Source organism: Megalopta genalis, chromosome 8, assembly GCF_051020955.1.
Source record: "Megalopta genalis isolate 19385.01 chromosome 8, iyMegGena1_principal, whole genome shotgun sequence".
NCBI lineage: Eukaryota > Metazoa > Arthropoda > Insecta > Hymenoptera > Halictidae > Megalopta > Megalopta genalis.
The window spans coordinates 19504922-19531769 of NC_135020.1; the positions used below are offsets into that span (position 1 = coordinate 19504922).

At 39.2% G+C, this 26848-nt stretch overlaps 1 protein-coding gene across 1 annotated transcript in view; it reads left to right on the forward strand.

Moving 5' to 3' along the window:
• The window catches only part of LOC117217684 (uncharacterized), an 88557-nt gene extending 63446 nt beyond the window's left edge, over positions 1-25111 (forward strand). The window contains exons 2-5 of the mRNA XM_033465470.2: positions 13428-13491; positions 13580-13653; positions 15113-16876; positions 20176-25111. Of these exons, the coding sequence (XP_033321361.2) occupies positions 13446-13491; positions 13580-13653; positions 15113-16876; positions 20176-22422 (4131 nt within the window). The 5' untranslated portion in view covers positions 13428-13445 and the 3' untranslated portion in view covers positions 22423-25111. The remainder of the gene's footprint in view (positions 1-13427; positions 13492-13579; positions 13654-15112; positions 16877-20175) is intronic.
• Positions 25112-26848: the final 1737 nt, after the last annotated feature.

Genomic DNA, 26848 nt, shown 5'->3' on the forward strand with positions numbered 1-26848 from the left:
TCCGAACCATCGACATCTGAATTCTTTATTATCCGAACCATCGACACCTGAATTCTTTATTATCCGAGCCATCGACATCTGAATTCTTTATTATCCGAGCCATCGACACCTGAATTCTTTATTATGCGAATCATCGATATCTGAATTATTTATTTCGTTCCGTATATAAACAGTTCAATAAATAGCTCAATAGTTCAATAAATCAATAATGATGTCTTAATTATGTAAATGTTCTACTATCCAAATTTTTACCTCCACCTGATTAATTCGGATAACCGCGATTCAACTGTATTCTCCAGGAATCCTTTTTACTTTAATCATTACTAAACCGTGTACCGTGGACTCTTGTACAACCCGAATATATATAACGCGCTAAAAATGTTGCTATCACCATTTTCATGTACAGTTACTCACAAAATTGGATAATCTATTAAAACGAAATAACTTTTTTAAAATTGGACTATGTAACTTGAATTTTTTTTAGGTGATAGAGAGACTAGTCTATTAGACGATGACTTTGAAATGCCTTTTTCTAAAAACTCCCGTTTTTCATCTTTTTTATCTGAGCCTATAACAAAAATTTTAAAAAATGCCTTGCGTAAATATCGGTAATTTATATGCGTATTGAAAATTTGATCGAAATCGGTTAACCCAGAGTCGAGCTACGACGTTGGAATATTTAAAGAACTGCAGATTTTTTCCAGTTTCTGGTCAAAATCGTGATAAAACTGATTTTTGCCATCTTCAATTTGTTGTAACTCGTAACAATATCAACGGATTACGATAAATTTTGTCAGTATGCATATAAGTTACCAAGATCTACGAGAGGTATTTTTTCATTATAGGCTCAAATAAAAAAATTAGGAAACGAGTTTCATATTTATTTTTTGTCATTTCAAGTAATAGCAAAATTTAAAAAAGGCATTTTGGTCATCGTCTAGTAAACTAGTCCCGCTATCGTCTAAAAAAGATTCAAGTCTCTTAGTCTAGTTTTAAAAAAATTATTGCGTTTTAAAAGATGTGCGCTCAATTTTGTAAGCAACTGTATGTATCATCATTATTTCTAAAAAAAAAAACAGCACGCTATATGATAAAATTAAAACCGGTGTGATTTTGACACTGGTACTGCACTAATACAGCTGTACTGAAACCGATATAATATCGAAATCGTTGCAGTACTGAAATGTATGAATATCGAAATAAATTTCTCTTTTGGTGCCGCGGCAGATATGAATAAAGTGATAAATTTCAAGCAATACGTTTGCATACTTTATCAATTTTAACTATAAAAATACTGTCATGATATATCCTTATATATAATAAAAATATCAATATATTTTAGTACGACAAAGTCTAGCGTGACAACAACTGCAAGAAAAGAAATAATGTTTAATTAAAGACATTATGTTCTCTTATACGTACAATATATGTCAACTATTGTAAATAATCTTAATATTATATTTTTAATAATATTGATATAATATTAAATATATAATATAATATAATATAATATAATATAATATAATATAATATAATATAATATAATATAATATAATATAATATAATATAATATAATATAATATAATATAATATAATATAATATAATATAATATAATATAATATAATATAATATAATATAATATAATATAATATAATATAATATAATATAATATAATAAATATATAATATAATATAATATAATATAATAAATATATAATATAATATAATATAATAAATATATAATATATAAATATATAAATATATTAAAAATAAATTAAATTAATAAAATAAAATAATTAAAATAAAACAGGAAAACCGAAAAAATTATCGATAAATACGGTGTAACACTGGTATTTTACTTTCCGTTGGAAATCCAAGTTGATAATCGAGTGCTCCATAATCTGCACATGGAAGGTAAATACAGATTGACAGTCTCGTATTCATAGTATGCATAAAACCGTGCAAAAAACGCCAATTTGGTGTTAAAATTCCGAGTATGTGTTGCGGAGTGCAATCAGTGGCGTTATTGCGGGGAACTGGCGCGGTAACGTAATAATTATGCGGAGAATTGGTTGAAAACTAGCCGGCGCGGCGAGCCAATATCCGGGCAACAATTCCAGTGAGAGGTGTTCAGGATCTTTTAACGCGCGGGTCCTTCGCCGCGGTTGGATATCCCGTGAACTCGTTCCGTCGACGACCGCCTATTAACTCCTGTTTCTTTCGAGTCTCCCGTGTATTTAGCATGGCTTTGTGTTCGGTCAATGTTTATCGACTATCCCATGGAGTCCATGGCATAGAGGCCCCTCTTTAATTTGTCCCTGGCCGTCTATTAATCACGCGGGGCTAAAGCGACGACTTCTGTTTTATCCGAATCATGGGAATTAGCGAGGCAAACTGAACGAGAGTGGCTATAATTCAGAGCAACAATGGATCGTTGCGTTCAAGATTGTTTCGCGTTTCTTCACCTTTTCTCCCTTTCCTCTTGCCCGCGACGGCTCGTGACCGGCGGCTCGTTCTGCCTTAGGAAAGAGGAAGGAAGCGATTAAAATGTCTTCAGGAAGAAAGAAAGTATTCTCGGAAAAGAAGTTCGTTTGCTCTGTGTTCGACGCGGCCGATTCGTTTGTCGCAAGACGCCGTTCAACCGTTCACTCGCGATTAACCCTTTGCACTCGTAGCCATTTTAACTATAAACCTAAAATAATTTCTCTGACTTATATGGTATTTCCATTTTGTATGACAAAGTGCACTTTATGCGTATGAAATTGAGTCTTGCGACTCAAACAACAGGTTATACTTTTAACAATTTTTCAAATCTATGTTTTGATGATAATATAAAAATTGATTTTGGAACCGTGATATAACAATTTTAGTGGTGCCTCAAAGTCACCACTCGAGTGCAATGGGTTAATAATGGAACGACTTTGTCTTCGGGCTTGACATATTTATGCTAAACTGCAGGGAAAAATTGCCTAATACGAGATCCCAGCTTATATCCGTTACAGATGTTCCCCATATTTCTAAAATACGTTGCGGAAAGTTTTTGAAGGGGTTCGATTATATTGCAAGTATTTAAAAAATGGTAAGCGTATAATTATTTTCGCAACTAGTGTAGTATAATGCATTCAATGAATTTTACTATTTACTAGTTATAGAGTATTATTAACCGGTTAGCTGTGTTTGACGAGTATACTCGTCACGGAGAAGTGATAGTATCTTGTGTCATGACCAGTATACTCGTCGTGCGTAAAAATGTAGCTCAATAACACTCTAAAGCAGCAATTTGAATTTTTAACTTTTATAAGCATTTGATTTTTCCCGAGTTTTTCGTTTATTATGTGTGTAGCATATATTAATATTAAATAAATATTAGTAATAAAATTGTTAATTTTATCAAATAAAACCGTCTTTTTAATCCAATATTTTAACAGCAACACTTACTCCGTGTATATTACTATTACTTGTTTCCTCGTCACGGAATTTTTTCCTGTACTTTTCAGCACAGTAAATCCTCTCCAATTGTCCCTCAACTTGTAAACAGAAATGGACAATTTGGGAAGAGAAGATAAGATTATTCGAGTATGGCAGCTCGTTTTTATAGTTGTTGACAATCGGCTCCTCTCTTCCCAAATTGTCCATTTCTGTTTACAAATTGAGGGACATTTGATGAAAATTTACTATAGTTTGTAAATGAATACACGGATCATGCACAAAAGTGAACAATCTAAGCGTCAATTAGGGAGAATTTACTGTACATATTTTAGTTTTCAAATGTATATCTACTTTCAATAAAAGTGTTTTTTTTTAATCGAAAATTGCGATTTAAAACAGAACGGGTCTCATATTGGACTCGTTTGTTCTACAGAAAACTTCTCCAACAAACGTTTACGCGCAGCGCATTGTAAGAGAACAAGAAAGGACAAAAGGACAAATTTATTTGTGTGTGTGAGAACAAAGTAATCGTGTACTCAGAAAGGTCTTTCATGCGAATTAATTATTACTAATTTGTAAAGCTCTTTATGGATCCCGCTTTCTTTAAGGAAGTTGGAACGCAATGGTACTTTCTTTTATCCATCATTTCGGGGTGTTGGGATCCAAAGCAAATAGTGTTATAATTAAATCCTGTGTTTTGTAATTCCCAACGATTTTAATTCGTGCAATTAATCGATACGAAGCTGGTTATAATTTATATGCATGGAATCCCAAATAGAGACTTCCAAGTTTTTGTAATTTATAGCAGGTTCTACTGTGTAAATGTAACATCCAGTTACCATTAAACAAAAGTTTCTATTTTTGTGTAAATATTTATTATAAATCGTATATATATATAAATAATATCTAGGCAGTGCTAGCGTGAAATAATAGAAGACGATATATCGAGTTTCGATAACAGAATATTTTGAATTGATGAAAATAGCACCAGAGCAAAAGTACGAACTGTTGGGAAATTTAGGGTGTCGACCGGAGAAAGTGGTACAAACTGTTCTTCTAAATTGTCGATCTAATAGTATCTATAGGAATTTTGCCTCCGTCGATGAAAAAATACAGGGAAATATGGGAACGCTTTCGCTTAGATCCATTATGATTTCCATTAGAAGATCTGACGGAAATATACGAGTGGACGGATAATAGAAGAAAAATTGTTTGAACTCATTACGGCATCCTGCATTTTCGAGAGATGGTTGAATTGTCGACGTACATTTTTCCCGAATTTTTTGTTAACCAATAATTACAGTGCAAATTTTTATATGAAATAAAAATTGTCCGCTTCAATTGCTAGAAATGAGAACTAAATAAATAACGCATAATAATTTTTATTTACACGCGTATGCCAAAATCGTAAATCAATTTTCAAAACTGTTTTCACACGAGTATGGAGAGAAAATTTACTTCATTCGATTCCTTTGTGATAATACAGGCTCTCGTGCATGCGTCAAACATCAAACATAGATGCAAATCTAATAAAATTCATCCAATTTTGGGGGCATCGTACGCGGTCGCGAGCATCAAAGGGTTAATAATTATTATAGATTGAAAATAATATATTGGTATTTTGAAGCTGCTTCAATTTTTTTACGATTTCATATCGCAGCTGCCGAATTCTACCATAAATGAATAAAATTCGCTGTCTACCGATAATATACAATGTATCTTGTCGGCTTCGATATTGTTCCTACAATTTATTACGTTAATTAACGTCGACGTTGCTGCAGGCCGGACGTTAACAAAACATAAACGGGAATCAATAATGTATATTATTTAACATTTTGATATCTGCGATTTTACTTCCGTCGGCCATAACAGTGTTCTCGTTTTAACATTTTATTCGTCGAAATATCTTTTAAATTCCCTCGATCGGCATTAATCCTTTCAATATTTAATAAAAATTGAATCTACTATAATCTTTATATGATTTATAATATGGATATAACGTATGTGAAAGTAACGTGTTCCGAATGGCATTCATATAATACAAATATGATACAAAGCCATAGAAATAATATAAAAAATAAATATTTCTTCTATTTTACTTTTTCATTTTAGTTAACATTGAAAGAGTTAAGGCAGTTCAGATCTGTTTCTGAGCATTTCTAGAGAAATTAATCGTACTATTTTATATATAAATATTATATATATATATATATTAATAATTATATGTATATAATTATTATTATATTATTTATTATTATTATATTTATTATTATATATTATTATATTATTATTATTAATATATTTTATATATAGTAGTATTTTACAGATGAAACGTTTCACTGTTCATTTTATGGTAAATCAGAGTTACACATAGCAACACTGGGATTTCAAAAGATTGCGACGTTTGAACTTCCTTTTATCCGGCTTACTCCTCGGACCTCACTAGTCCAGATTACCATCTATTTAGAAGTCCGAGCAGCTTTCTCAAAGAAAAGCGACTGGTTAACCAAGAAAGTGTGGAAAATCCATTCAGAGAGTTAATTGAACGAAGTAACCGACAGTCCCAACCAGACGGAATTAAGACGAAAGTCTTGAATATCTGAATACATAAACAAACGCTCAGAAGGGCAGGGAAACGAGACTAAATTCGATGTTGAAATTCTTGTAATGAACGAGCGATTTCCAATGAGGCGAATAACTGTTCGTGACGATTGCATAATTAACACTAGACTAGTGATAAACACTATACCGACCACTCATTAATTTTTTAATTTACGATTATTCATATCGTAAATTTATATCGTACATTTATGAGTTATTTATTCAATTTATATGTTATTGACGGCAAATGTTACAATAACACTTGTTAAAAATCAGAGCAAATGTCTTATTGTTACTTTTATAAATTAATATGAAACAGCTGTTTTTTTGTGCTCCGTAAATATCTAGCGTTAATCAGAACATAAAAATGTTAGGAACAATATCACCACATGGAAGATCATTATCAGAACGTCTCCAAAATATTTGAACCATTATCTTTCATTCGAATATTAGTTTGAGCTTTTGCTTTTCGTTCGCTGAGGTTTTAGCTTTCGTTTTTATCAAAGAACGAATACGATGTGTGTGATCAGCCATGACACTTCCGCGCCGAACGTTAATAAAAATAAAACTGGAATCTATCGAAAGGGGAATCTATCAAAATTTTATTCGGATGGCGGATAAGAGATACGGACTAACGAATAAAATTTTATTCGACACTATCGAATAAATGTGCGGTCGAATAAAAATTTATCCGAAGAAGATTTTATTCGGATAAGAATTTATTCGTATAGGAATTCATACGGAAAATAATCGGTTTCAATGAAAATGATACAGAATATAAATCGTATCTTTTTCATAGTTTATCGACTGATTTCTTTCGTGTTCCTTTTCGCAGTTAACCTTTTCTTTTTTCAAATTTTGCATCAGAAAGTTTGTTATTTTTGGGTAAATTGATTATAATATATTATAATAATATATCCATATATGATGATATGGATGGACGATGGGAGGAAAAAGGCATCGGTAATTTTATAATTCTATAAGTAGTTGAAATTAAACCGATCCTGAATGTATTTCTATAAATAATATTTTTATAAAATTACATAAAAACAACTCCACAAGTATTTGTATCATTATTGGAATAGTTTTGCAATCTTCATTCGAATAATTTATTTCAATACAAAATTATGCGAACAATTTACTCGAATAAAGAATCATGTGAATAATTTATTTGAATAAATAATTATCCGAACAATTTACTCGAATAAAGAATTATGTGAACAATTTATTCGAATAAATAATTATGCGAACAATTTACTCGAATAAAGAATTATGCGAACAATTTATTCGAATAAAGAATTGCACGAACAATTTACTCGAATGATAGAATAATTTATGAGGAATAATGAATTATTTGAATAAAATATTAAACTGAGTATTTAGAATTAGATATTTGATTTATTTCGAGTAAAACATTGGACCGACAAGTATCAGTTCCAACAATGATCTTAGATAAATATTTATTCGAAACACTTTGAAATATTAGACTTGTTTCGAGTAAAACATTGGACCGAGAAGAGAGAGAGAGTATCAGTTCCAACAATCATCTTAGATAAATATTTATTCGAAACAATTCGAATGGTGTGCCGATCCTGTTTGTCCACAACGGTGCATCGGTTTCGAGCGTGCATTCAACGTTGAAACTGCGAGAGGCAGCAACCGTTACGGACAGCGGAAAAACTCGGCAAAAATGGCCCCGCGTAAAATAGGAGTGTTCCTTTCAAGCCGGGCGCTTTAAAAATCCTCGGGAACAGCAGTTCCGGTCGCCACTGTGTTTAAGCATGAAACTTCGGAAATTCAAATTTTGCGCGCAATTACACGATCGGCCGGGAAACCGTTCAAACGGTCCAGGGGCCGGCGCCGTCCCCCAGAGGCAGAGTAATGCTAGTAATTAATTCAACTGTGAATCTGCGTGAAATTTAAATGCACCTGCTCTATTGATTTTCTGATACGCCGGCGATTTTGACCGCGCAGGGGGCAGCACCTGGGAATCCCATGATAACCGGGCACGCGCAACACCACCTGGCGCAGGTTCACTTCGAATGTTGCACTGTTTGATTTGCTGCTGCTGCTGCCGCTGCAAAAAGAAGTAACAACGTTCAAATATTGATTAAATACGTACCGCTGGGACGCACTATTTTTATCGCTCTTACGAAAAATTGGAACGTAAACAGAAATTCGAGCGGCGGCTGTTCGCGAAATGCAGAAATGGCGAAGCCCTGTTCCCCCCCCCCCTCCTTCCCCCGCCGCTCCTGTTGAAATTGTCTGGCTGCAAGTACTGTTGAAAATTTCTTTAAACAAAGGGAATCGATACAGAGCGGGTCGTCGACCCGTTAAACGGGGAACGGAAGATATTTTTCCAGCTCGGCAGGATTATTACATCGAGATTATTCCATGTCGAGTTGTTCCCAATTTGGAGAATGTTTCGCATTTCTTGTCGCGGATGGTGCACGAAACAACATGAAAGCGATTTCCAGATTTTTTGGGCATCGGTGAATCGATTGTACCGTTTTGTTAATAATAATTTATTTCGTCGGTTGCACGGTTGCCAGCGGATCCGATCGTTCCTTTGTTCTTTCGAATGACACTCGTTTTATGAACGGTGGCTGTGTCCTCGCGGATCTGTCAAAAGATTCCTTTCTATCGAAATGAAATTACGCAATGACAGCTTTTATCGGCGGAACGGAAAGATATTTCCGACAGCGGGAGTTACTTATTTTATGGTAATGACGGAACACATCCGAATGGGCGTGCTAAATACGTTTTCGTGCAGCCTGAAAATAGATGATCCATTTTTCAAAGTCACTTACACCAAAAGCGGACCGTGCCACGTCCAATTCATCGATTAATAAAAAAACAGTCCATCAAATATTTCCGCGCGAGCGAAGGATCTATTTCAATCTACAGCTTCCACTGACACTTCTATATTTATCACGGACAAAACCACTTGTTCACGCGGTGTATTAAAAACAGCGTCGAAGCACCTCTCTTGCGGGCGACATCCGTGTTCCATTACCTTTTTTTTTTTACGTTTATTACCGGTCGAAAACCTATGCGAATAAACGCACCGGGATTGCGAACGGCCAAACGTGCACGTTAACTGAAAATATTTCGCTTCGCTCAACAATTCGATTGCAGGTACACCGATCCACGAAAGTAACAATGCGCGGGAATGAATTCGTCTCGATTCTGTTCTGTTAGTCGTTCAACGATCGCGCGCACAAGTAATTTCGAGGTTTTAGTAGTCAAGATTTTTTACAAAATTGTTTGCGACGTTTCGTATTATTTGTAATAGAATATGCGAATAACGATTTTATTGAGAAAAGCTGTCGAAGAATTTCCGATTCAGTTTTACGACTGCTTCTAAAAAATATTTATAAAATGATTTCAATTGGTTCTTGAGTAGAGTATCTGCGCGCGTGTACAGTAATTTCTCCCTAATTCGCGCTAAGATTGCGCAGAAAAATGGACAATTTGGGAAGAGAAGATACGATTATTCCAGCCTTGCTTCAAGCCTTTTTATAGTTACCGATTTTCAACAAATATAAAAACGATTCGCATGGCTCGAATAATCGAATCTCCTTTTCCCAAACAGTCCATTTTTGCGCGCAATCTGTGCGCAAATTAGGGAGAATTTATTTTAAAAAAACTAGTCGAAGAATTTCCAATTCAGTTTTGCGACTACTTATGAAAATTATCTACAAAATGATTTCAAATGGTTTTTAAATAAAGTATTTGCGCGCTGCGTAATTTGAATTATTATCATCATCGATAGAATTTCGGTTCATGATTCATTGGTGAAACGCAACAACGATGGACATTCTTTGAGCGTAAAAGCCGGAATGTTCTACTGACCACTCCCAATCCTGGTTTACACTGTATGGAGGTCATGTTATACACGTGGTGGGGTTGGCTAGGAATACTCTGTTATATGTTCCTGCGGCTTAATGAAAGCATTAATTCCGAGAAATACTGTTCTCCGTAGAATCGATCGGACGCAAATATTGAAGTAAAACGTTTAAAGCTAATAGACAGAAAACGAGTAATCCTCCGTCATTAAATTGGCAAGTTCTAAACCATCTACGTCGTGTTCGTATCACCAACTATAATGGCTTTCAAACACGTTCCACAATTTCAGTTGTCGACTCTCCGTCTGCATACTGAGTTGTTCTCGATTTCATTTTGTCGGCGAAAATAAGGTTGTAGGCGATGTGTGACGACGATTTTATAATTATATTATATTATATTTATATCATATTATATTATATTATATTATATTATATTATATTATATTATATTATATTATATTATTTATATTATATTATATTATATTATATTATATTATATTATATTATATTATATTATATTATATTATATTATATTATATTATATTATATTATATTATATTATATTATATTATATTATATTATATTATATTATATTATATTATATTATATTATATTATATTATATTATATTATATTATATTATATTATATTATATTATATTATATTATATTATATTATATTATATTATATTATATTATATTATATTATATTATATTATATTATATTATATTATATTATATTATATTATATTATATTATATTATTTATATTATATTATATTATAATTATAATTACAGTTAAGAGCATCTTAATAAATTATTTAGCCACATCAATCGCTTCTTTCGTGTACCAACAAGTCATCATCGGTAAGGTTATTTTAATAATTTCATTTCAAATTATCACATAGAGAAAATGATTGCTTAGATTTCTCTTAGTATCTATATGCATAATCATGAAAATAGATAATAATAATAAGATTTATATTGGATCGTTTTCGATTTTATTTTGTCAATAAAAATAAGGTTGCAGACGGAGATTGAAAAACATGCAAAAAAGAGAATATGTAGAACTACGAAATTGAATAAATAATTGTTCTTCCCTCTACCTACTAGATCGTTTTTTATTTTAGTTAGCGAGAGGAAAAATAAATTTTCAAACGAAGGATTAAAAATAAACAGAAACGAACATATAAAACCACGAAATGAAATAAATAATTAACACTCTGTCTGGTTGGTTATTTTCGATTTTATTTTATCAATAAAAATAAAGTTGCAGGAGCAGAGTAAAAAATATATGAAAAACGAATATGTCGAAATATCAAGTGGAATAAACAATCAACGCTTCAATATGCAGATATTGGGTCGTTTGTTTCGACTTTATTTTACTAACGAAAACAAGGTTGCAGACGGAAGGTTAATTATCGCATCTAGATCACCTTTAGCCTCGCTTTTTCACAATTCAAACAATGTTCGTGCAACTACAATTCGAAATTGGAATAAGAGTAAAACGTGGAAAAGAGAGATTTGCGAGCTGGAAAGAAATATGGAAACTGTGGTTTCGATCTCTGCAGAATCGAAGCTAAAACTTCGATTCTCTGGGGGCTTGCATAACATGGGCCAATACAATATTTCCACTGGCAATCGTGAAAACGCTTCGAGTCCACTCGATCATTCGAATTCGAGTATCATCGGATTGCGGGGAGCAGATTTTCTCGGCTGATAAACGTCGATTTTACGGCGCGATTCGGGTTTCTCGCGATCAGAAAGTCGACGATGCCGATGCTGACAGCGCAATTTGCCGTGGTGGAATCGTAAAAAAGAGAAATTGTTTCCGTCTTTTCTCAAGTTTCACCGTTACCGTAATTCAGAAATGACAAAATGGCACCGGAAACATGGGAAGCCGCTCCGATAAGCACCGCCGCTTTCTAAGGATCCGCGTTTTTCTCATCGTTGCGTGTCCGAATTAGATTCTCGGCCTGGGGATAACTCGATGAAACGATAATAATGGGCGTTTCTCGTCATTCATGATTGCGGAACCCGCGAAACACTGTGAGTATTACGTTCGAACATTGATTGTCCAAACATCCTGTATATGTACTAGATCGATCAAAGGCGATCTATATACAACGCCATTTATCATACAAATCAATGATGATTTGATCTAGCGCTTTAATCAAGTAACTGTTCTATTATGCGAACAGTTATGCTTGTCCGATTAATTCGAGTAATCGAGGTTCTACGGGATTTTGAAACGTCAGGCTGACCACGAAAAATTTCAAATTGGTTTCATGAAGAAATATACAGGGTGTCCTATAATTATATTATAGGACCAAGGTGATTCCTTAGATCATTTGAAGTAACTTTTTCCTTAGCGAAAATGCGATCCGCGGCTTTGTTTACGAGTTATTAACGAAAAACAGTGACCAATGAGAGGCGGAATCAGCTGACGTTGGCGCGGCCGAGCCAATGAACGGAATTGGGCTTCGCGCGCTCGTTGGCTGCGCTGCCTAGCGCTAGTCGAGCTCGCTTCTCATTGGTCAGCGTTTTTCGTTAATAACTCGTAAACAAAGCCGCGGATAGCATTTTCGCTCAGGGAAAAGTTGCTTCAAATGACTCCAGGTACCATTTCCAGCTGTTAACTCTTCGAGCAATGATGGGATTAAAAATGTCCCATCTTTTTGATGCACGGTAATGCATGGTGGGATATTTTCAGACCCACCTCGAAATATTGCAATAGCTGCATGCGCATTCATGAAACCATGTGGCATGGTGGGACTATTTGAATCCCACCCTATAATAACAAATTGAATTATAATTATTTTTTTATGTTTTTATATTATGTGATTCCTTTGTTAATAAAAATATACTAATTTCGCTTAATTTAAAACGCAATACAATTTATGTGCAACATGGGTCTATTTTATTTTCTGAAATCATGTGCCCCAAATAGTTAATATAATTATGGAACACCCTGTAGATACATAGAGATAGCTGTTTCAGTTATATTAATCTTGAATAATTTAATCTTGAAACTACCAAATCGCCGTGCCAGGTTATTTTTGTTATGGTTATAGTTTATAGTTGTATTTATAATTATAGTTTATAGTTATAGTTATAGTTTATAGTTATATTTATAATTGTAGTTTATAGTTATAATTACAGTTTATAGTTATATTTATAATTATAGTTTATAGTTATATTTATAATTATAGTTTATAGTTATATTTTTAGGTTATAGTTATTTATAGTTATTTGCTACATTACAGGATCTGTGTGCAGGATCATTGACTTAACGAAATAAGTCCTTTATACAAGGTGGTTTTTATTTCATGATGATATGTGCCTACCAAACTGGTTGATCCAACATTAAAAAAATATTATTTGGTCGAACTATAAGAAAGTTATTGTATTCGAAAAGTTGTCCGTATATTATCGTTACTCGCAGCACATACAAACTGTAACATAATTTTCCACAGCCACGCGATCGTTTCGAAACACAGCTCGATGTTTCCGACAGATTTCCTTAACGATCGACGATGTCTTCTGTTGCAGAAACCCCAAGTTGCGTAAATGGTCCCATGGTCTGTCACAATGCGGCCGACGCTAACACTGAATTGTAAGTACGATTTACATAGATCCACACGCGACTTTTAATTAGTTGTCACCAATAGTCTCTTACCTGTGACGTGTTGCGAATGCCTCAGGTGTCCTCGTGATGGGGCTTTTTACCTGCATCGGCGCAATCACCGTATCGATCGACCGTTCCGATAATAAACCCGTAAGTAAAGTTACTATCTCGCAGATTCACTGCTGTACAAACTTCTCGCGAAGTGTATACAACCGGTTAGCTATACAGCGGTGTTCGAGTGTAAAATGGCGTCGTTGTTATCGGATGATACGGGAAAAGGGCGCATCGGTCGAACTTCTTGTCTCGACATTTGTATGAAGCGATAGAGAACAAACTTTGATACCATTCATATTGATCGAGTAAACACGTTTTTCATTGTTGTAAATTGTAAAGATCTTTCGATGGCTTCTTTTAGTTGAAACACCCTGTAGAACACTTTGTAGCATAAACAAACTCGGTTGCAAGTATACAGTGGCCCACGAATGTATTCGTACAACATCTTTTTAAACGCAATAACTTTTTTAAAACTCAGCTAAATGACTTGAATTTTTTGTAGATGATAGGGGGACTAGTCTACTAGACAATGATTAAAATTCGCTTTTTTAACTTTGCTGTTATTTGGAACGCCAAAAAAGATAAATAAAAACTCTCGTTTTTTTACTTTTTTTATCAGAGCCTATAACAAAAATTTAAAAAATGTCTTTCGTAGATCTCGTTAAGTTATATGCGTGTTGAAACTTTGATCGAAATCGGTTAATCCAGGGTCAAGCCACAGGCGTTGAGAGATTTAAGAAACTGCAGATTTCTTCAAGTATTTGGTCAACATCGTGATAAAACTGCGATTTTTGCCATCTTTAATTTGTCGTAACTCGTAACAATGTCAACTGATTTCGATACAATTTTCAGCATGCATATAAGTTACCAAGATCTCAGATAGAAAAGTTAAAAAACGAGAGATTTTTATCTTTTTTTTATCATTCCAAGTAATATCAAAAGTTAAAAAAGGCATTTTGGCCATCGCGTTATAAACTTGGAGGAGTCCCGCTATGATTTAAAAAAAACTTCAAGTCACTTAGTCCAATTTAAAAAAAGTTATTGCTTTATAATAGTTGTACGAACACTTTTGCGGACAGCTGTAACTAAACGAACACTGTTGCGTTCGAGTATCCCGCCACACGAGCTTTAATTTGTCATTACGTGTAGCAACTACGAATTTAACCTGCATATTTCCCAATTGTTACCTATACATGCAGCGACCGTTAGGTGGACGAACACTTGCGCGTGTAAAATCGGTGACTCGTGTCACAAAAACGTGTCGAGTATCGCGAGAAGCAACGATCCGCATTCTACGCCCGAAAACTCGGCGGTCCCGCAAAACTGGAGTAAAACACTCGACTCGGAATCAATCGCAAACTATCCAAACATTGCGGCCCGATTATCCGAGCACGCTCTTTTCGTTCTCCGCGAGAGCCTGGCCCATAATCGCGGCGCCATAAGAACCTCCCTAAAATCCATCGAGTCGAGACTCCGCTTTGCGGTCCGCCCGAGAAGATCGAATTTTGCAAGCCATCCGAGAGCTTACCGCGAAGCCTGTACAACCCTCTTTCAGCCACCGACGCGGTCGTCGATGATCGCAAACGGATGGAGACCGCTGACGAACAGCTACGAGGAAACGATCGGCACGAACGTTTCTCCGGCGAGCAGCCTGGAGCGGAACGTGCCGTTGCACCCGGTGATGGGCAAGCTGCAGGAGCACATGGCGGCCTCGGAGAAGCTGAAGCCGCAGCGGAAAAACAAGCCGGCCGGTCCCCACGACTACAGTCCGCCCAGCATTCTCGGTAGCTTCACGGTTTTCGGGCACGCGGCGACGAAAGCGCGGGGCGAGGCGCCTACCCACAACCACCTGAACAAACATATCGGCTCCGAGACGCGGGAATACACGTTCCTGATCCCGCCGCCGAAGGACGCGTACAGGTTCGACCTGGACGCGCACAGGAAGCCGATCCTGCGAGACAACTCCGCGTACCTCAGGCAGCCGCAGTTCATTCCGCCGCACCAACAGCCGGATCCGATAAAGGCAGCCACTTACTTCATCAAAGGCTACACCTCCACCACGAACTCGCCCTCGTCGACGCCAACGAAGAACAGGCACTTCGCGGACGTGCCGTACGTTCCCTCGCTGCTTCAGCCGCCAAGGTATCAGCAGTCGAAGCCGTTCGAGTCGCTGAAGGTCGGCAACGCGAAACCCTACTTCCAGCCACCTGGCACGGCAGCGGCCAGCGACTTCGGCAAGGACAAACGTCTGAGCGAGCACGATCACAGAGGTAACTACGACAAGTACCCTGGACAGGTCTACAACGAGCAGATCATCAGTCCCGCGAGCACGGGGAACTTCTTCAGCCAGGTGAACCATCCGCCGCATTCCTACAAGACGTCTTACGAAAGGGACCCGTCCTTCCTGGTTCACGAGAGCCACGAGATCAGCTACATCACTCCGCCCTCGGTGTACAACGGGTACAACTTCAGGCCGTCGCTGCCTTACGAGACCCTGCTGCCACCGGATGTCTACTCGTCCTCCACCCCGGCACCCACCACCCCCCGGCCGCAGGATTCGAACAAGTACCAGCAGAGCGGCGAGCAGGATTACAATCGGCCCGGTCACAGCACGACGACCAAGCAGGCGGAGAACACGGGTCACGGGGAGGTCCTGCCGACCTCGGAGGTGGCTAACACCTATTACGTGTCCGAGCACCAGGATCTGACGCCGCCGCCTTCCTCCTGGCCGGCGCCGAAGAACAAGTACCCGTCGGACATCAACGAAGTGTTGCCGCGTGTCAACCCGCCGTCCAAGTTCCACCAGGAGGTGGCCAATCAGATCCCCCAGATGCCGAAGGTGCTGTACGTCGGACCTCAGGCAGCCTCGCCGCAGTATCAGAGCTCCGTGTTGCCGATCGATATCAGGCCGGAAACCGTTCAGCCGGAGTACGAGACGCCCGAGAGCATTTCGCTGAAGCACTTCAACGAGCAACAGTATTTGATCCAGCAACAGCTGTTGCAGAGGGACCGGCAGAGGCTCGCGGAGCAGGAGAGGCAACAGCAGCTCGAGATCGAGCAGCAGCAGCAGGAGGAGCTGAAGAAGAGACAGCAGGAGCTCCGGCAGCTGCTGCAACAGCAGAAGGAGGACGAGGAAGCAAGGCTGGCTGTGGAGTCTGTGAAGAACCAGTCCGACCAGCTGGAGAAGGTCACCGACCAGCAAACGCCGTTCAACGTCCAGTTGCCGGAATACGAAATCCCGAAGGTTACCACCGATGCCGTCGCGGCCATCACCGAGTACAGCCAGATTGGCGACCTGCCAAAGATCCAACAATCCCAGGTACCTTTTCTTGGGTCAGTGAAAGGCGGCTCGAGTTATTGCCGTAGAGACTCCGAGCAGTCTATACGGTTTTCACGGATGTCTGCACCCTTGGCTGACCTGCAGTCGCAAATGTCTGTGTAATGGGTGAACAACGTAACTTGATCGCTTTGAATAGACTTGGGAGTTTTGGGGGGAGGGAAGTGTAAAGACATTTTAGAAGATGGCGTTGTTTAACGTATTTTTAATCAGCGAGCGGAATAAGCCGCGCCTAATGAGTTTTAGACATCTCAGGCAGAATAGCGTAGTACAGTGATGTCTCCCTAACTGACGCTCAGATTGTGCACAAAAATGGACAATTTGGGAGGAGGCGATACGATTATTCGAGCCTTGTAGACCGTTTTTATAGTTGTTGAGAATCAATGACCATAAAAACGACCTGAGAAGCTCGAATATTCGTATCTCCTTTTCCCACATTGTCCATTTTTGTGGTCCATCTGAGCGACAATTAGAGAGACATTACTGTATCTTCGCGATGACAGCTAACTAATCTAGTAATTAATCGTCAAAATACTTAACTAATTGACGATAAGTGACAATCTACGCGCGCGCGTTATTCCGCTTGCAGATGCAAATGGGCTAAAAAGGCAAATGTTTGCTCTACGTATCTTTAAGATCTGAAGGCCAAGTTTTTCTTAAATGGTACTCAAGGTTATTCGAAGATCAAGGCGATACAGGTCATTGGATCGGCTCTGATGTCAGCTGTTACGATGATCAAAATGTGTACCTCCGTTTTGAAGAATATCGGGGAACATGAAAAATTCTTAAACACGCGATCTTAGAACAGATTTTGGTACTACTTGAAAATTCTTGAACAAATATTCAACATGGTCAAGTTACCTCGTTTAACGCTTACATTCTTAGCCGTCACTTAAAAAGGTATGACATCGATCTCAGGAATTGGAAGATTTCCCGTAAATTAATGGATTTTCAAATACATACGTTTGAAGCACTATCGCGGAAGTTTTAACTGTCTGCCTTTGGTTTTGAAATGTTGCTATCATGGCGTGATTTTTGTATTCGCATCGGAATTGAAACTGGTCACACTCCGAAAGCGCAGACGTTTTCACATTCGTTGGTAAACAAATATACGGATAACAGGGATAAATGAAAATCACTGTACAAGCATGTTTTATCAAATATATTTCAAAAAAGTGATACTGTCCCAATATTATGTCAAACTCGTAGCGAAAAATCAAACAAAATTCGCCAGATATAAATTCATTCGTTTTTTCTAACAGTAAGAGCTGAGATATTGTACTATTATTTGGTATCGATATTTAATCTTTGAGGTAAAAATAACAGAAAAAGTCGACAAGACATTGCTTGATCACTGTATTTGCTCAAAGATGAATTTTAGGTAAATGAAGCATGTAATCGTAAATTGCTTACCTCTCAGCCGTTCCTCAGTTTCCCAATTTCATTTCTTGCCCCGCGTCAAATTGGCACAATCGTGAGTCGCGTATGTGTTAGAGATATGAATAATTGTAAAGGACGATGTTTAAAAAGTGCTATAGTAACCCTTCGAACATCTAGAATTTGAATGTGATATGATTCAATAAGTTATAAAACTATACATGGAGTTGACATTACTGCGAAAATGGATACAAAACTTTCTCGCATCAAATGATTGCAACATTGAAATGAATGCATGAAATGCAAAAGTTGAAATGGCATTGTATAAAGTAAAATCAGTGTCTATATAAGACGCCAGAACATATTACATTCCGTAATATTCAGGGTGTCCCAAAATTATGGTATTTCCGGGAAATGTGGGGTCCCTGAGATCAGTTGAAGTAACTTTTTCCTTTAAAAAAGTGTTCTCCGAGGCATCGTTAACGAGTTATTAACGAAAAACGCTGACCAATGAGAAGCGAGCTCGGCTAGCGCTAGGCGGCGCAGCCAACGAGCGCGCGAAGCCCAATTCCGCTCATTGGCTCGGCCGCGCCAGCGCCAGCTGATTCCGCCTCTCATTGATCGCTGTTTTTCGTTAATAACTCGTAAACAAAACCGCGGATCGCATTTTCGTTGAGGAAAAAGTTGCTTCAAATGACCTCATGAACCCCTCACTTCCCGGAAATACAATAATTTCAGGACACCCTGTACAAATGCACATGTGCCATTCTTTTATAACTTATTAGTAAAATAAGGAAGGAAAAATAATGCAATGAATAGGAAAAATTGTTATTACATTTTACTCTCCGTTTGTTAAGAGAGGAAGGGAAAAGGGTAACATTGTAGATGCCCGAAGGGCTTCAAAGGGCCTAGCTGATTAAGATGGTCAAAATTGCCCTTAGAGATATTTTGATGAGTATAATACCGTTCGATAGCTGACCAAGAATAATTCATCTGTGCAAAATTTCATCCCTGTAACTTTCCGCCCATTTCTCCCCTTCAGTGGCTATTTAAAAGTTTGAAAAAAATGTGTCTTACTTTGAGCATCAGACCGGATATTACAGAATTTGTTCATATTTTTCGGTTGCAAGCTGTAGTTCATTTTTCTTTCTTTTTTGACAATGATGCAGCCGGACGAAAAATCTGAGAAAAATTGAGCGCACTGCTTGTGATAGTACCTTATCAGAAAATTAATATAAAAACACCCATATTTTTGTTTTCGAGAAATCTTCAATTTTCCGATTTTGTTTTGGTTTTCCATTTTTCATAACTACAGCTTGCAACCGAAAAATCTGAAAAAATTCTATAATATGCGGCTCGATGTCCAAAATAAGCCACGTTTTTTCAAAATTTTAAAATATCACCGAAGGGAGAAAATGGGCAGAAAAGCGCGCGATCTATTTAACCCTGTAACTACCCTCACGGACAAGTTACAGGGTTGAAATCTTGCACAGATGAGTTTTTCTTGGTCATCTATCGAACGATATTATACTTATCAAAAAACCTCTAAGAACAATTGTGACCATCTTAATCGGCTACGCCGTTTGGAAATTTTAAAACACCCTTTTACAATTTTTAATCAAAATTAAATTTTGAAATTAGAAAAATAAATTTTAATTTAAATTAAACTTTCAACACCCTAATTAAAATCTTAAACATCGAAGATGAAACCCTCGTAAGACGAAACAAGCTCGAAATAAGATCGTTTCGGTGAGTCCGTTGCCAATTTAATCGAAGAGCAGACATCAGACAATAACAAAAAAAGGAAAAGTTAGGCCAAAGAAACGGAACGACCTAACGAAACAAAACCACAAAACGAGTTCCCTTCTTGTACGTTTACCTTATCTTCCGGCCTTGTTCCGCAGGTGACGCAGCCGGACTACGTGATCTCGGAGAGCCCGACAGGCTCTGGCCAGAGGTACCACGATCAATTCAAGAATCAGCCGGAAGCGCATCGCGAGCCCCAGCCAGATTCCCGTGGGCAGCAGCGGCCGCACAAGTTATCGCGCGATCAATATAGACGAAGAAAGCCGACCACGGTGTCGTACGAGCCACCGGCAACGGAAGCGCCGGTCCAACTTCCAGAGACCGTGGTGCCGGTGACGTTGCGCATCGAAGAGGTGCCCGTGCAAACCACAATTCCGCAAGAAGTGGCGACGGTGCCAACGGGTACCACGCAGAAGCCGAGGACGCGGCGACCGGGCAGCCCGCTGCGTCGTCGCCGGCCTACGACTACGACCCCGGAACCGATCACAGACGCCGAGGAGTTCTTCAAGTACGAGAAGCCGGAGGATGTGCAGCAACAGCTGGACGCGTCACGACGAAGGCGAGTGAAACCGACGCAGACGTCCTACGAAGAGTCGGTGACCGAGAAGAAGGCGAACATCAGGAAGCGACCGGGGCACAGGAACCGGGTAAACCCTGGCGAGCCGTTCGAGGCGGAGATCGTCACCGAGATCGTGCACACGACTGTCAACACGATCAAGCCTTCGACCGAGTCGGTGCACAACGAGTACAATCAGTACGCGACCAATCAGCCGATCGATCAGTTCGCGACCAGCCAGCCTGCGAATCAGTTCGTCACCCATCAGCCGGTGAATCATTTTGCTACAAGCCAACCGATCGGTCAGCACTACGGCCTCGGGTCCCAGAACTTCGGTTCGGTAGACGAGCAACGCGAGAGCGCGACGGAAGCCGCTCCATTGGAGTACCCGACGGACATCACGAGGTCCAAGCCCGAAGAGCTGCCCGGTAACGAGAGCTTCAACATTCAGGACGGCGGCGCGGTTACCAACATCCCTCTGGAGAACCTGTTCATCAAGACGGAGGGTAATTACTTCGATAAATCAACGGCGGTGTCGACGGGCGCCAGCGTCGGCAGCAGTTTGAGCAGCTACGCCTCCACCACAGCTCCGACAACCACCTCTACCGTTCCGTCGACGACGTCCACGGTTAGCTCCACGACCAGAACACACAAGATCAGACCGATGAGGTACGGCAACACCACCAGGCCGCGGTTCAGCATCAAGGATTACAAGAGTCGGCTCGACTACAAGAGCAGATTAGCCACCGTCTCGACAACCGAGGCCTCGGTGACGCCGGCGCCCAGGCAAAGAGGATCGAGCTACAAGAGCCAGAGCCAGAATCAACAGCAGCAACAACAACAGCAAGCCGGAGATAGCAACAGAGAGACGACCGGAAGGTACAAGTACATGTCCAGGGTGAACTACAGGACCTCGTCGCCTTCTCCGAAAACCCAAGAGCAGGAGATCGCGATCGAAGATGGGTCTTCGACGACGGAGAGGACCAGGTTCGTCCCGAAGAGGCGGCCCATCAACGGGAACGTCTACAGGAGCAGGATAACCGGCACGACGAGCAGTCCTAGATACGATACGGAGGGTCAGTCGAAGCCAAGCACGGCCAGGCCCGAGAACGTGTTTTCGTCGTCGGTGCGACGGCGGCCGGTGATGAAAAGTAGGCTGTCGGCGCACAGGGAAACCTCGACCGCCGCGTACACCGGCAGAAAAGAGGCGGAGGCCACGGAAATGGCTGCCGAGGAGACCAGTTTCTACTCGGTCGTGACTACAATGGGGACCACCAGGGTAGCTGCTAACGAGATCCCCGTCGAAAAGGAGGAAGCCGGTCCGGTCACCAGCTCGGCTAGCAGCCCGGTCAAGCCGGCCGAGGTGGAGGGGGCGGACAGGAACGCGGATGAAAGCGAAACCGGACCCAGTTTCCACGCGCAACGTGAAAACCCGCCGGTCGAACCGGTTCCCAGCAGCACCGCCAAAAATGCCGAGGAAAGCCAGCTGAAAGAAACCGCCGCTGCCGTTGATCCGACCACCGCCAAGGCGGAGCCCTCGACGCAGCCCAGCGAGCACAAGCCCGAGGAGAGCAAGCCGTCGACCGTCGACGAGGAAGAACTGTTCGCCAAGGCGTCGCAGAGCGTCGCCGACCTTACCAGCTCCGCTTCCGCGCTCTACGACAAGCCAGGGATGTTCAAGGCCGTTTCGCCGGAGACCAGGATCGCCGCTGCCCACTTCAAGATACCCACTGACGAGCCCACTCTGCCTATCGAGGCCTTCTTCCAGGAACTGACCAAGAAGAGCTAAAGACTAAGAGGAGTCTCTTCTAGGTCAGAGGTCGGTGGAACGATGAAATCAGCTGTGGTGCTTGCGGCAGTTAGGTAGGCTGGACCTTGCTCTTTCGGGCAACGTCTTCGTTTGCGTTAGTTGATGAAGAAGCTCGTCCTCTCTGCCTATGGCAGCAGCCCGGGCGCTGTCTGATCGAGAAAGGCTCGCGGCCTTTCTATGGCTAAGGTTCACCTTGGTTTGGGGTCATTTATTCGATTTTCGCTTCCTCTTCTCTTGGAGTTATTATTGCGACCACGATGATTCATACAGAAAAACTTTTCGTGGAGGGTCGAATATGTTTCACCTTCAACTTGAGCAAAAAGGAGCTGTCGATAATGCTCATTTTTCTGAACTTGACATTCCATTTTAATGGTTTGAAAATTGACATAAATTAACTCGAATACATAAATTGACATAAATTAAGACACTGGAATGTTAACATTTTGAAAGAACGGCGAGAACTTCGTTGCCAACCCAATATTACACGAGGCGTATTTTATGACAAAAATTTTCGCTCCAGCGAAAATATGAGACAATTCTGTATCATTTGAATCCATTGTTTGCGTGCACTAAGAAATTGGAACATGCTAAAAATATTGATCGGATAGAGTAAACGTTCTAAATGACCCCAAACCATGGACTGTCGGTATGGTACTCGAACAGCTTCATTGTTTCATCTTCGAATCTTGAATTTGATGTACTGTTCCAGAGTATGGACGCAGAACTTGTGTATTTGCAGGGTTCTCTGTACTTTAACGTCCAAAAAGAGGGTAGCTATATTATAATATAATTGATACTTAATTTATACACGTTGCAGAAAATCTCGGAAGCGAGTATCTGTGTTATGCGAGTTTCATCGTTCTCGAAGTCACTTTATGTTGACGCCAATGATTGGATACGTCCAAACGATACACGTTCGATCTGTAAATACGTTCACTGAAAAGCGAGTGAGCTTATGAGATAAGTATACCAAAAACGTAGAACGTCTTCGTGGAAGCGTCGTTGCTCGTTGTCACGTCGACGCTTCGTCAACGATGCTTCGATGATTTCCAGGCGGATCGTTTCCTGCGACGATGCTCGTTTGTGTCTCCATAATACTGAAAAAACGTCAGCTTCGCGGACTAGGAAGATGCGAACGGCGAACGTGCGCATCCGGCTAGCGTATTAATTGTATAACATCGAAAATTCCTTATCACTCCATTCCTAGATATATAACGAACATAAATTATGCCATTAATTTATTTAAAACGCGCGTTCCGTGTGCACGATTGAAATTCCGAACAAAGCATCCCTCGATTCGAACGGAGGAACGTGGCGGATGCTTCGAGATATACATCTGTAATTGTAAATATTTCGAACGTTTATCATAATCGATTTGAATTAACTATAGGTGCCCGACGCCGAATATTATTTAATTTCGTAATGGATGCATCGACGTATGCGTGATCGGCGCTTCGAATTCAGAGCACTATGGGACCATTGTTTGCGACGAAATCAAGCTGCAAGCAATTCGTTTCTAATAAATCTTTTTCTAAACAATTCGTTGTACAGTAATGTCTCCCTAACTGACGCACAGATTGTGCACAAAAATGAACAATTTGGAGAGAGGAGATGCGATTATTCGAGTCTTGCGGTTCGTTTTTATAGTTGTTGATAGTTTGTAACTATAAAAACAAGCCGCAAAGCTCGAATAATCGTATCTCCACTCCCCAAATTGTCCATTTTCGTGGACAATCTAAGCGTCAATTAGAGAGACATTACTGTATTCGTAAAAATTCGGATGGCGTTATTGGTCTGCCAACTTTACGGGTATATAACAAAAGTGCATAGGTCAAATTTAACTCTTATAGTGCAAAGCAATTATATATTATTATATTATATTATATATGTAATTATTTATTTAATAATATAATATTAATATAATATATAATTAATTATTAAATATATAATATAATATTATATATGTGTAATATATTATATCATATATTTAATATAATATTATATATATTATATTGTATATTTAATAATTAATTATATATTTAAAATTATATATTATAAAAGTTCATTTTCTTAATATTTCTAATAAGTAAAACATTCATTTCTTAGTGTGCTCTGTTAATTTTTTGTAATTATTATTTTATACAAAATTTGTATAAGCCTTGCAAAATTACATCGATTTTACTCAGTATATATTCTCTGCTGAGGTACAACATTTATGCACTGCGTGTTCAAATAAGAACGTGAGTACGAATCGGCAGACACTGCGGATCTCTGAACAACATGAAAATAACTTTGAAATTCCACGCCGTTGCTTTCGCCACAAATGCATAATACCCGTGTTATGGTCGCTAGTACACAAATTCCAGAAAACGTTTCGTACTCTTTCTATAAGCAAATTATATTCGTAACAAAATTACCGTTCCATTTGGCCGTCCGAATTAGCGAATACGTGGTAATGAGGCGGGTCCAAAACAATATACAATGGCATCATAGCTCAATGACCGCACGCGGTCATAACCTGCACCATAAAGCTGATCCATCGATTCGCCTGTACGTTCGTGCATCCTCGCGCGAACAATGGAGTAATATATACCGATCGGTACACCGTGTTATTTATACATATGAACTGTAACTGTACATACGCAATAAATAAATAGAATAAGCGAAACACGCTTATCTCGTCCATACCACGATAAATCATTTCCTAGGACGCGGTCGGAGAAGGGACTGGAGCGTGAAAAGTGAAAGGTCACAGGTGAAACATACCAATAGACACGATATTAATATTCCAATTTGATTTACAATCCATTTAATATCGTTACGATAAACGGTTACATGCTTGTAGTCACGGTCGAGTAAAATACTAGCTTGAAAAATGCGAGACTCGGCCAGCTTTTCCCATTGTTCTCTCTCTCTCTCTCTCTCTCTCTCTCTTTCCCTCTTTCTCTCTCTCTCTCTCTCTCTTTCCCTTTTTCTCTCTCTCTCTCTTTCTCTCTCTCTCTGCAAGGAGAGCGCCCGATCGCAAACCCTTTTTCGTTTCAGAAAATAAAACAGAACCACCGTGTACCCGAAGGAACAAAGTAGTACTTTACCCGGCTACGTTACCTAGGTTTCGAATAAGATTTCTGTTTCCGTTTCCATCTCGTCCGCTGATTACATACGCAATTACATGTACGTGTATAGGCCTACGGAAATTACTTTGATTGTACCTAATTTAGAATTATGCACAGGCCATACATTACACATCTATAATATTCGTAACAACGTACCTTCGCCCCGTAAATCTTGCCTCCCCCTTCGATTCAGTTCTTTCCTCCTTTCCTCGTTCGTCGCCTTCTATTTCTCATTCCGTTATCCCCTCGCTTCGTTACATCGTGTACGCATCGTGTAAAACTCCATGTAATTGACAATTAGTTTAACGTGTTAAATTTGTGTTCATCTCTTTTCTTCGTATTCAGTCATTCAAGGTACAGTTGTACAATACACGGTATATCTATATAGATATATATGTATGCATATATACGTATATATATATACATGTACATATTACATATATATGTATATATATACGATAACAATATATCAGAAGTAGGCACACGCATACCAAAGTATTTACATTGCCCACTGGAGTCGGGGTGAGCAAGAAGTGGACGTTGCAGCTAAACTCTGTGTGTGTATGCACATCGATAAGAATTGTCTATTGATCGCGGATCTATGCTCCGGTTGAAGAAAGAATCGTGCCGGCCTCGGGAAACTTCGCATTCGCTGTATTCGACCACCCCCCGCCTATTGTATGTACATTAAGGTTACGGTAGGTACAATAACCATTCGCGTCGAAAAATTAATTTTTGCAACGATGGATTCGATTTATCGAATTTCATCGGGATCAGTTTACTTCGTTAATACTGGATTTACGGAACCCGTCAAAATGACGGGTCACTAATTTTTTAATTTACGATTATTCGTGTCGTGAAGATACATTTATTGAGTCATTGATTCAATTTATATTTACGTTATAAAAATCAAAATAGATGTCTCATTGTTACTTTTATAAACTAATATAAAACAGCTGTTTTTTTTTGTGCTCCGAAAATCTAGTATTAAATAAGTCGTTCTGATTTTATGATTTTTCATCTCAGATGTTTCATCCATTACAAATGAACACTGGAACAAGAAATTGTGGTTCATTTGTAGTTTCACAGTTCCAAGAAGTCCATCATGCGACACAGAAAATAATTTTGCGACACATAGTTCGTCCTACCAGTCGCGATGAAAATTTTTTGGAAGAAATTTTGCAGCCGGGTCCTTTTAACCCTTTGGAGTTTGATTTATTTTTCGTTAATTTGCGTTATATCCGAAGTCAAGGTTTACGTACATGTAGATGCTAATAACACAAGAAACGTTG